This window comes from Malaya genurostris, chromosome 3, assembly GCF_030247185.1.
Source record: "Malaya genurostris strain Urasoe2022 chromosome 3, Malgen_1.1, whole genome shotgun sequence".
NCBI classification, from domain to species: domain Eukaryota; kingdom Metazoa; phylum Arthropoda; class Insecta; order Diptera; family Culicidae; genus Malaya; species Malaya genurostris.
The window spans coordinates 166,640,536-166,653,383 of record NC_080572.1 but is presented as its reverse complement, the minus strand read 5'-3'; the positions used below and the strand labels follow the sequence as shown (position 1 = coordinate 166,653,383).

The 12,848-nt window shown below is 41.1% G+C and overlaps 1 protein-coding gene across 1 annotated transcript in view; it reads left to right on the top strand.

Annotated features, from left to right (window-relative positions):
- Positions 1-2,138: 2,138 nt before the first annotated feature.
- LOC131434090 (uncharacterized) overlaps positions 2,139-12,848 on the top strand; it is a 31,174-nt gene continuing 20,464 nt past the window's right edge. The window contains exons 1-2 of the mRNA XM_058600737.1: positions 2,139-5,181; positions 5,491-8,732. Of these exons, the coding sequence (XP_058456720.1) occupies positions 2,139-5,181; positions 5,491-8,732 (6,285 nt within the window). The remainder of the gene's footprint in view (positions 5,182-5,490; positions 8,733-12,848) is intronic.

Here is a 12,848-nt window from a genome sequence, read left to right as displayed (position 1 = left end):
AAAGGAGTTATCTTTTAAAAAATCCACGTTTCATTTTAATGGATCAATAAGCATCGAATAGTAGGGTTATTGTACCAATAATCATCTCATTGTAGAAATGTTTCGTCTATTTAGGACAGAATCCGTATTAAAGTGCACCACGAATCTATGAATTGAAGCTAGAACTGAATTTGAATGTCATAGTCACATTACGTTTTGTTTCCTATCCCCATTGCATTACAAGTAGACTTAAAACAGACTTAGACGCAAAACAGTCAAGGTTGATTTGAGAAAAGATAATACTTTGTTCGCATTGTGGAAAAAAACAAACGTCCAGGGGTGTAATACAATCAGAGCTCCTCTTGACACAGCATGGACAAATACAAGCTTCTTCGCTCACAATTGGCGTATTTGCGCTTATCTAGCTACTCAGTTAGAGTTGGTTGGAACTCCTGCTTTTGATACTAGAAACCTTAGAACTGAATTATGGAAAGTTATTTCTCTACACAGCTTCCGTCCCAGGAACAATAAATGATCTTTTATCTTTTATACCTAAAGTTCAACCTAATCCTCTTTAAAAAATAGCATGTTCAAGTCATCATGTCTAAACAAGTCGCGTTATTGAAAAGTAAGTTTGGAAGGATTTAGCCCTTTGTCCACCTCCGATTTGATTAGAAAAAAAATATGATGCATGTTTTGATTAATTTGTATTTTAAAGTAACTGCTCTTTCTGCTTGTAAAACCTTCCAAAATACTAAAAATCGAAAATGTTTTATAATTGATTCTCCTTATTGATGTATTGTAATTTTAATTTTTTCAACAATGATTTATTATTAGACTCTCACACCACAACTGATGAACTTGCTGCTCTGTAAGTCTCTGCTGTGCTTAATATCAACTTACATTTGTCTGGAAGCTCGCTACGATGACGTAGACAAAGCAATCATTTAGCCATTTTCAATCTATCTGTCCTTCAAATGTCTTTTTGCGCTGGCTCCGATTTCAGCTTTCGTGCAATAACAGACCAATTGTGGGTTTGGTAGGGTATTTGTTCCGATTTTACACTACTTCGCGGTGTACTCGACCTACAGTGTTTGCAATTAAATGTAGAACGAAATTTTCGCCCTCATCCAAAAACTTGGAAATCGGATGCCAAACGAATTGAAGTGAAGATTTGTCGAACGACGTTGTTCAAAAACTATGCAACATGTGTGTATGCAACAAAAATATGCACTCGTTTTTCGGAAATGATTTAAGGGTGATACTCTATTAAACGGTAGCAAAAATGTTCCATATTTATTGTTTTACTGTACAAAAATCGGAGAAGATAGGAAAATTCTTTTTGGAGCATCTGCATATGTATGCTTGAGAATAAGAACAAAAATCTATGTTGAAAATAGCAGGTCTGCCAACACTGAAAACGGAAGTGTAGTTTCGGCCTCTCAGTGACAGCGATATCTGTCACGACTGAATACGAACGGAGAACAAAGGAAAGAAGAAGGAATGAGGATAGGAGAAAAAAGTGCTAACGTAAGAGTTGAGTCGAAGATCGTACGAAACCCGCACGTCTATGTGGTCCACGGAGTGCTTGTCATTTTGTTCGACGTTTGATCATCCAAGCTGTTAACAAAACGACCATTCCAGAACGGAACACCAATCGTTTGTTACCAACTCCGTGCCTACGATCAGTGCACACAACCGATGGAAGTGAAGTTAAATTTCGTATTCGACGATAGGGTAAAACACCATCACGTGGGTAAACAGGTAAAAACCGCCGGTACTATCTTGTTCCTTACACTTAATCTAAATATATACTATCATGTAATTATCTACTTACTTTATAGAACTTAAATCAACTAAGATTTGAACTATACTATTTCATTTGTCAGGGCTATTGAAGTATCTAAAGTGAGAAAGGTTCAGAAGAAAGGTTATGTTAAAATCGTATTTGAACACTAAATGTGAGTAGAAGGAAATGATGAATTCATAATGTTAATTTCTAACAAATTAATAAATTTCAGCTTAAAGCTGCTTATTGTATTGAGTTGCTAAACGACGTGTTTCATTGGCGACGTCGAAACCCGACCTTCTGAACAAACTTTAAGATTTATTGCGAATTGTATACTGAATAAAGGAGAAACTGCGAAGTAAGCAGCAATATGAATTCCACTCGTGAATGTGGTAAATGTAACACCGGGGGTGTTGTGAATGAAATGGTCGGTTGCGACATGTGTGACATCTGGTTGCACGCTGACTGTGCCGGTATCACGGGTGATACACCGGACCCAAACAGAAGTTGGCGCTGCGCAGAGTGTTTACATGATGAAGTGACAGATGTTGTCAGCATCGGTAGTCGGAAAACCGCAAAAACTTCAAGTAGCACCCGAAATCGACGTGCAGAGCTTGCCCTCAAGTTGCTTGAAGACGAACAAGCGTTGAGAGAGATAAACCGTCAGAAGGAGGATGAACTAAGAAAAAAAGAAGCAGAAATTTTGAAGACGAGAGCTGAGGAGGATGCAAAACTTCTCAAGCAAAAGCACGATTTATTACAATCCTTGGAAGATGAAGACAACAGCAATATGAGCGGGATAAGTAGCAGAGCGAGCCGGGAGATGGTTCAGTCGTGGCTTGGTGGTGGTGAAATACCACCGCCTGAAAAACCACAACCATCTGTAGGAGATGTTCAACCGATCGTTACATCCACATTCGGAACAGTTTCTACACACAAAAGTACGATGTCTGGGCCGCAGTTCGGTACCGACAGTCATCCCACCGCGATAGCTGCGACAAACATCGACGTGCCTAAGTCTTCGTCAACACCACATACCATGATAAGTTCTGTGTTCGATCCCAAAATATCCATATCACAGAGAAACCAAACTGTACAATCATTCTTACAAGGAAGTAGAAAGCTACGAGGAGCAAGTTTCTCAACGAAATATAGAACACTCTTGAATATTACAACAGTATCCCAAAATGTTAGCTCCCACAATAATATTATTCCTCTTGCTAGTAAATTTTCTCAAGTATTTCCTACGGTCTCTCAAAATTCTTTCCTGTCCAACTTGAAGGATTTGTCAATAGGACATACCGTTCCAGTCAATACTACCAGATCGCATTTTGTATCAGCTCCTTCGTTAGGGAATGCAATGAATGTGGTGCAGACGTATTCGCAGCCGACATCGAGTGTGCCTTACTTTAATCAATGGAGCCATTTTCAGCATGTACCAAAGGTTTCTTTCACATCCGTACCGGCTACGACAACAGTTCTTGGACAAGCTCATTCGGCGGAGCAATTGACCTGTCAAGGAAATGCGCTAACATATACACAGCCAACATCGAGCACGTCTTACAGTAATCAGTTTAATCACTATCAATATGAGCCAAACGCTCTTTTTGCTTCCGTTCCACTCGCGACAACACCTTTCGGAGCGACTCATCCCGAGGCACAACTTGTCTGCCAAGCAAATGTGCCAACATATACACAGCCGATATCGAGCGTATCTTACGCTAAACCGTGGAACCATTCTCAGTACGATCCAAAGGTCTCCTTCAGATCCGTTCCAGTTACGACAACACCATTAGGACAAACTCTACTAACATCACAATGGGACTGCCGTGGACATACAGATGGAGTTCCAACAAATGTGTACGATTCGAGATCTCAACAACATACAATTCCGTCTGACACGCAGCAAACAAATGCATCATTTCAAACTGTACCGTCCGGTGCTCAAATAGTGGCCCGACAAGGGATCCCTCGTGATTTGCCAACGTTTTCAGGTGATCCTCAAGACTGGCCAATATTCTCGAGTACATTTTATAATTCTACAGCGGCTTGTGGCTATACGGATGTGGAAAATCTCGCTAGGCTACAACGCTGTCTAAAAGGCTCTGCGCTCGAGGCAGTGAAAAGTCGTCTGCTGTTGCCACAGTCGGTGTCGTTCGTGATGGATACACTCAAGATGTTGTACGGGCGACCAGAGATTTTGCTTCACTCTCTATTGCAGAAATTACGAAGTGTTTCATCCCCAAGGACTGAGAATTTACAATCGATAATCGTATATGGTATGGCTGTACGCAATCTCGTCGATCATATGCGTGTTGCCAATCTAGAGGATCACATGCGAAACCCAATGTTGGTACAAGAGCTTGTAGAGAAACTTCCACCACAAATGCGCATGCAGTGGTCGTGTTTCAAGCGTACCTACACGGATGTTGACCTGTCAACATTCGGTGAATTTATGTCGGAATTAGTAAAAACGGCAACGGATGTATCTATACCTGGGGAACTTATTGTACAACAAACCAGATCGATCAATAAAGGACGAGAAAAACAGAAACTGTACGTTCATACCGAAGCAGAAAGTAAGAAACAAAAGTCAACGAATACCAAGTCTCCAAATGAGTCGGATCCAACGAGACGTCAGTGTGCCTACTGTTCGGAAGACGGTCATGAGATAGCACTTTGTCCACAGTTCAAAGCATTGGATCTGGACGGGAGATGGAAAGCGATTCGATCGAAAGGACTTTGCAGGATGTGTCTAATACCACACCGAAAGTGGCCATGTCGTTCGGGCAAGGAGTGTGGAGTAGATGGATGTCGCATTCATCACAACTCACTGCTACATTCGCAACGGGCTGTAACGGAGACATTAGGGGGACAACCTAAGTATGTTGAAAATGTTACGCGTCAGAATCATCATGCGGTCTCAAATTTTTCATTATTTCGCTATCTTCCCGTAACACTCGAAGGGAATGGGAAAAAACTGAACACGTTTGCGTTCTTGGACGATGGTTGTGAGTCTACACTGTTGGAAGCGGGACTAGCGAAAGAATTGAATATCGTTGGGCCAGAAGAACCTCTTTGTTTGTCCTGGACAGGAGATATATCTCGTGAAGAAAAGGGATCACAACGGGTTTCGGTGACAATCAGCGGAGTAGGGCTTAAGAGTAAATTCCAACTGAGCAATGTGCGTACGGTGCAAAAATTGATGCTGCAGAGTCAGTCGTTCCATTATGATGAACTCAAGAGAATATATCCGCATTTGGAAGGGCTACCTTTGAGCAGTTATTCCGACGCGGTTCCGAGAATGATCATTGGTATCGAACATGCACAAATGATAACCACTCTGAAAGTGCGTGAAGGAAGATCTACCGATCCAATTGCAGCCAAAACGCGGTTGGGCTGGTGTGTGTACGGTAAGCAGTCCGACGGCTGTGATGCTGTTACTCAACTGTTTATTTATTTATTTATTTATTTATTTATTGTAAAATCAACAGACACGATGTGGTCCTAATGATTAATTCTAATACTATGTAAGAATTTGGTCCTTGTTTTATGCCGTGAAAGATTGAAGTCGAACTCAGATGACACTCGATTGAATGACCGTTGTAAGCCGATAATCGCACCGTTTATCCCGTAGTTAGTGCGGCGTAAAGGAAGTCGAAGAAAAGCGTTATTGCGGAGAGCTCGAGGACGAACATTGATGTTGATTTCACGGAGCAAAGTGGGGCAGTCGATTCTATCACTGCACATGCACTCGCAAGCGAACGATTACAGGGAACTACACGAGTTAATGAAACAGTATTACAGTATTGAGGAGGCAGCAGTTGCAACACCATTAGAGTCGGAGGAGGATCGACGAGCTCGCGCCATCCTGGAAAAAACGACACAGAGAGTTGATGGTGGTTTCGAAACCGGGCTCCTATGGAAGTATGACAGACCATCGTTTCCAAACAGTTATCCCCTTGCTCTTCGAAGAATGTATTCTTTGGAAAAGCGGCTTGCAAAGGAACCAGAACTACAACAGCGAGTGAACACATTGCTAACCGAATATGAGAGTAAAGGTTACGCTCATCGAATCACACAAGAAGAGTTGAACATGACTAAACCCGAACGTGTCTGGTATCTGCCAATAGGAATCGTGAGGAACCCGAAGAAACCGGACAAGATACGCTTGATCTGGGATGCCGCCGCACGAGTTCATGGTGTTTCACTCAACGATATGCTCCTGAAAGGGCCAGATATGTTGGCATCGTTATTTGCAGTTTTATTGCGTTTTCGTCAGCGATCGGTGGCCGTGTGTGGAGATATACGAGAGATGTTCCACCAGATCCGAATCGTATCTCAGGATAAGCAGTCGCAGAGATTTGTCTATAGAGAAAATCCAGATCAGTTACCACAGATCTATGTTATGGACGTGGCCACATTCGGAGCTACTTGTTCGCCATGTTCCGCTCAGTTCGTCAAGAACAAGAACGCCCAGGAATTTGCTTCAAAATTTCCAAGAGCTGCCGAGGCAATTGAAAAGGCTCACTATGTTGACGATTTTCTGGATAGCGTTGACACGGTTGAAGAAGCAGTTCGACTGGTGAAAGATGTCAAATACGTGCACGATCAGGGAGGCTTTGATATCCGAAATTTTTTATCCAATTCGGCCGACGTGTTGCAAGGTCTAGGAGAAACTCAGAGCACACAGGTGACGTCAGTTACTCTCAGCAGGATGGCAGATATGGATCGTGTTTTAGGCGTAATTTGGATACCGGCTACCGATGTTTTTGCCTACGACATAGTTCTAAAGGATGATCTTGTTAAGCTGCTGACGGAAGGAATCACGCCTACAAAACGGCAGGTGCTACGACTCGTGATGTCGTTATTTGATCCATATGGTCTAATTGCGCATTTCACCATACATGGTAAGATTTTAATGCAACACATATGGAGATCTGGTTCGGACTGGGATGAAAAAATAGTAGAAGGGCTACAAGGGCTGTGGAATAGCTGGATTATGCTTTTGAAGCGATTGAACGAAGTACGTGTTCCTCGCTGTTTCTTCGGTGAGGCAAGTAGTGGACTGCCTAGTGCAATCCAACTGCATGTTTTTGTCGATGCGGGAGAATTGGCGTATGCATGCGTTGCCTATTTACGGATTATCCAAGATGGAACAGTGCGATGTGCGCTAGTCGCGGCAAAAACAAAAGTAGCGCCGCTAAAACCGTTATCTATTCCTCGTTTAGAGCTGCAAGCTGGATTGATAGGCGTACGTTTGATGGATAACATATGTGCAGTGTTGGATCTACCTCTAGAAAAACGGTATGTGTGGACAGATTCGAGAACGATTCTTTCCTGGATAAAATCAGACAGTCGGCGTTATCACTCATTCGTTGGCTTTCGTGTGGGAGAGATTCTGAATATATCTTCTATGGATGAGTGGCGTTACGTACCATCTAAGCTCAACGTAGCAGACGATGCAACGAAATGGGGCTCTGGGCCCAGTTTTAGTCCGAATAGTCGCTGGTATAGCGGTCCGACCTTTTTGTATCTGTCAGAAACACAATGGCCCGACCAACCAACGATAATAGAGGCGACAAAGGAAGAGTTGCGTGTAGCATTCCAGTATCATCAACAAATAACACCCGCACTGGTCGATGTGAGTAGGTTTTCGAACTGGAATCGTCTTGTGCGAACTATGGCGTACGTGTTCAGAGCCATTGGATTGTTTCGGAAGAAAAGCCGACCTGGACCACTGACAAGTGGTGAGTTGCGTCAGGCAGAGAACGTGCTGTGGCGACAGGCGCAGATCCAAGCCTTTCCGGACGACTTCTGCGTACTGCATTTCAACAAAACGAATCCAGATGAACAACCAAAACGAATCGAGAAGTGTAGTCCACTCTTTAAGCAGTCACCATTTATCGATGATGCTGGAGTAATTCGAATGGATAGCAGGATTTGTGCAGCGCCGACCATCCCTTACGCAGCAAAATATCCAATACTGTTGCCGAGAGATCACAAATTGACCACACTTCTGGTTGAAGAGTATCATCGTCGTTTCAAACACCAAAATCACGAGACGGTGCTTAACGAGATTTGGCAGCAATTTCGAATACCAAAGTTACGTCCCTTGCTCAAACGCATTGTCAGAAATTGCGTACACTGCAAGGTTCGGAAGGCTGTACCGAAGCCAGCAATGATGGCCTGCTTACCGAAGGTAAGATTAACGCCCCATATCCGAGCTTTCAGCCACACGGGAATCGACTACTTCGGTCCAATACAAATCAGACAAGGTCGGAGCTTGGTGAAACGCTGGGTGTCTCTTTTTACATGTCTCACGACTCGTGCAATTCATCTAGAATTAGTACATTCTCTCTCAACACAATTCTGCGTTATGGCGATCAGAAGGTTCGTGGCACGCAGAGGATCTCCTTCGGATTTTTATTCGGATAACGGTACCTGTTTCCGAGGTGCAAGTAATTTGTTGGTAGAACAGATTCGGGCGATCCACGACGATTGTGCAGTGACATTCACCAATGCTCGGACGAACTGGCACTTTAATCCTCCATCCGCACCCCATATGGGTGGAGCATGGGAGCGAATGGTACGATCGGTGAAGGCAGCAATGCAGACAATCTCAGAACACCCTCGTTATCCAAACGACGAGGTACTGGAGACAGTAATGCTGGGAGCAGAGGCCATAGTCAACTCACGACCTCTAACCTACATCCCATTGGAAAACGCCGATCAAGAAGCACTAACACCTAACCACTTTCTGTTGTATGGGCCGAGTGGCATAGGACAACCGACTACACCGCTAATGAGCAGTGGACACGCGTTGCGGGATAGCTGGAAGCTGGCACAAAATCTGGTAGATATGTTCTGGAAGCGTTGGGTCCGCGAGTACTTACCGATGTTAACCAGAAGAACGAAGTGGTTCGAATATGTGCAACCGCTGGAACCCGGAAATTTAGTTATGGTAATCGACGAAACAAAAAGAAATGGGTGGATATGAGGACGAGTCGTAAGCGTCGTTCGTGGCAAGGACGGACAAGTTCGGAGTGCCACAGTACACACTATAAACGGAATCATGAACCGGCCTGTGGTGAAACTAGCTAAGCTGGACGTTTGCGAGACTCGGAGCTGTAAGCCAGGAATCCCGGAACTACACGCGGGAGGGGATGTTGAAAATAGCAGGTCTGCCAACACTGAAAACGGAAGTGTAGTTTCGGCCTCTCAGTGACAGCGATATCTGTCACGACTGAATACGAACGGAGAACAAAGGAAAGAAGAAGGAATGAGGATAGGAGAAAAAAGTGCTAACGTAAGAGTTGAGTCGAAGATCGTACGAAACCCGCTCGTCTATGTGGTCCACGGAGTGCTTGTCATTTTGTTCGACGTTTGATCATCCAAGCTGTTAACAAAACGACCATTCCAGAACGGAACACCAATCGTTTGTTACCAACTCCGTGCCTACGATCAGTGCACACAACCGATGGAAGTGAAGTTAAATTTCGTATTCGACGATAGGGTAAAACACCATCACGTGGGTAAACAGGTAAAAACCGCCGGTACTATCTTGTTCCTTACACTTAATCTAAATATATACTATCATGTAATTATCTACTTACTTTATAGAACTTAAATCAACTAAGATTTGAACTATACTATTTCATTTGTCAGGGCTATTGAAGTATCTAAAGTGAGAAAGGTTCAGAAGAAAGGTTATGTTAAAATCATATTTGAACACTAAATGTGAGTAGAAGGAAATGATGAATTCATAATGTTAATTTCTAACAAATTAATAAATTTCAGCTTAAAGCTGCTTATTGTATTGAGTTGCTAAACGACGTGTTTCATTGGCGACGTCGAAACCCGACCTTCTGAACAATCTATATATATAAAAATGCAGAGATCATTCTTTGTAATCGCATCACGTAAGAACGGATGGACGGATTGAGATGATTTTTTTTTGTTTGATCAGTTTTTACCCCCACCGGGTTCGTACATCAAAAAAATTAGGAAAACTTACCGGAAAAGTCGGAAAAACCAATAAAGTTATTTTGTATGGACAATGGAATTTCCCACTGAAAAAGTCGCCAATGATTGCTAGATCTACAATTGATGTTTGGCGCGCAAGGAGATGCTCAGTATTTCGCCGTTGAAGAAAAGAATACTAGATCTTTGGAAAATCGTTTGGCGCGCAACGAGTAGATTTGGGTGGAGATTTTAAATGCATGATTGAAACACGTGCTTAATAGGGTATCAAAATAATTACTTGCCAAATGACTGTTTTAGCTATACCGTAAACAGAAACACAAGTTCTAATGTCATTTACCAGTAGATGTAGTTAGATGAATTATGTTGGCCATCGTGGCCGTGAGTTGATCAAATCAAATTATGTAACGATTTTTTTACGTATCAATGAAGGGATTCTGCTGTTGAAATAATGAGTTCAGATGAAAATATTTTTCTTGCATTTAGCATGCTGACGTTTGTTCAGCCGATTCGAGTGAGTTTTCAAGAGTGGTTTACTTCAAAACGGTCTGCTTGGGATGCTATTCATGACATTTGTAAGCTGCTTAAGCCAAATCATTTCATTTTCCGAACTTTGGATTACTTGACGAATTACCATATGCGAATCGTGAATATCATATCTGAAGGAGAAATCGTGGCATGTAAGAACCATTAGCAGACCTTATGCACGCGCGCTCTTTATTTTGCGCTGAGACAAATTTATTCTCATTCTCATAAGACAACCACGCGCATGCGACGTGCTTATGCCGCTCTCAAGAGAAATCTTTGGCACATTTACGTACCGCACCAGAAACTGATGCACGCTTCGTTGTATAATCTCATCGCATTCTGCCAAGAACGAGACTCAAGCGCTCTTGTCGCATGAGATAGCGCGGCGCGCTCGTTTCATGCGATCTACGAGCGGTTTGCGTGTCATTTTCATCCTCTTCCTTTTTTCCTTACACTTAGTTGCAAATAAATAAATGCTAGCGAAGAAAACCGTGCACATTTGGCGCAGTTCGTAGCGAGAGATATATTCAAATCGAAGATACTGTATTCGGTATTCGTGATTCTGAAATGCTAATAACGAATGAGTGTTATTCTGAAATGCTAAATAATGAATCAATCAATTTTCCAATGAGAAGAGCCAAATGTCGTACTTTTTATGCGACTGCATAGTAAATTATGAACATTAGATGATTACAAATTTCAGTATATCTATGTATTCACTTAGTTTGAAAAACCCGATTAAGTATTCTTGAAACAAATAATCTTTCCATGTCAGGACTCAAACATATTAAGCCTGCCTTGTTAGACCAGCGTCTTATACTCTAAACCGCAACTCGAATGAAAATATTCAGTGCAAAAGCCGGACACGAGTTTCGCAATGCAAAAATCATTTAAAATCATCTTTTTTGCAGGAACCGTAAAAAACTTTCTGCAAAACCCGAATGAAAACTCAGTCAGCCGAAATAAGTGATTTTATATTGTTCTTGTATTTATATTTATTTTGTCGACATAATTCGAGCTGATAATCTGGGAATCATTTTCTTCCTGTTTTTGCAAAGAACTAGAAAGTTGTACTGGTATGGGAAAAATCCTTAACTTAATGTTGTCTGCAACAAATATTTGGTTTCCGTATAATAGAAACTGTTGCTCAAATTTATTTAACAGCTACCAGAAGGATTAATTCAAGCTTCGAAAAGTCTCTTGATCATGTCTTTTTTTCCAGGCTCAATCCAATTTTGGAAATGTAGATGTTGCAATCACTGGGTTTTGTTCTGCTATATACTTTTAAAACATATACACTGTTTGGTTAGAAAGCTGTTCATTTAAACTAAAGCTAAGTCTCGTAATGAACTTATGAATCAACTCTCCTTCGGTTAGGACGAAGAACTGAAAGTTTTTTTCTGAATAATAAATGAGGATCTGCAAGATTGACAAAATAATATTCACATACTTCCAAAAAAGTATTCACATACTTCCTGAACTGATACTTGAAGAGTATACTTATTATCAATCACTCGTGATATGTAACTAGAAATGGCCCTTTCAATCAAATCATCAATTGCAAACCGTCGTTCCTACCGATTCTTCAATTCTGAGATTGATCATACATTTGCTGTTGAATATTTAGACTGATTTTCACAATCGCTATAAGAGTTTTAATAAAGCCAATACCCTAAACAGTCGAACAAGAAAATGAATTGTAATTATGAATAGTTATACCTACAAATTGTAATAAACACTTCCCAAACTGAACTTTCGTTGCTATTCGGTTTTGTTACCAACTTTGAAGGGGAGAGAAAATGAAAGCTTTGGAAAAATGCTACGGTCTCAATAACATTGTCATTTCTCGTCACCTGTATTTCTATTAATCGATTACAGGGAATATAATATATTCAGTTTTCTTTGTGATCGTGACAAATGTCGTGATCTTTTTCATTTTCGAACATAATTATCGAATCACCAAAATGTTATTCAAAGTTTTTGATATGTACATAATGTACTTCACTTAATTATGCAATACGTGCAAGGTTCTTCTAGTATCAGGATTCATGAAAATCTATTTCGCTATTGCTGAGAAACGTATAAAAGTTAAAATTGGAAGACATTAGATTCTATGGATTAGATTAAAATATTTTACGTACTGACAAAGCTTTACTCTATGAGTTGCGTTAAATCAGTTTTCAACACCTCAAAGAAATTTAAAAATGTACAATGCTTGCAGTAAACATAATTCCTTTTTTCTGTTTTCAATATGGAGGTTTTAACCTTAAAGTGATTCACCCCTTTGGGCCAGAAAAAGATCCTGAGCCTATGTGCGGAGTTGGGAATCGACCCTGGCTGGCTGCGTGAACATAATTCTATATATAATGTTATGTTATGACAAAAATAGTAATATAAGAAAGAAACTATGTAACTTTTGGGTGCATCTAAGTTTTTATATGAAAAATGGTTTTTTGTTGACTTTGATATAAAGAAGTATCGTTGCACATGCCGTTCATGGTCATTTATTTGTAAATTCAAATCTGCTACTCTGATTCAATTGTTTTAAAAATGCTCAAAAGTTGCTATT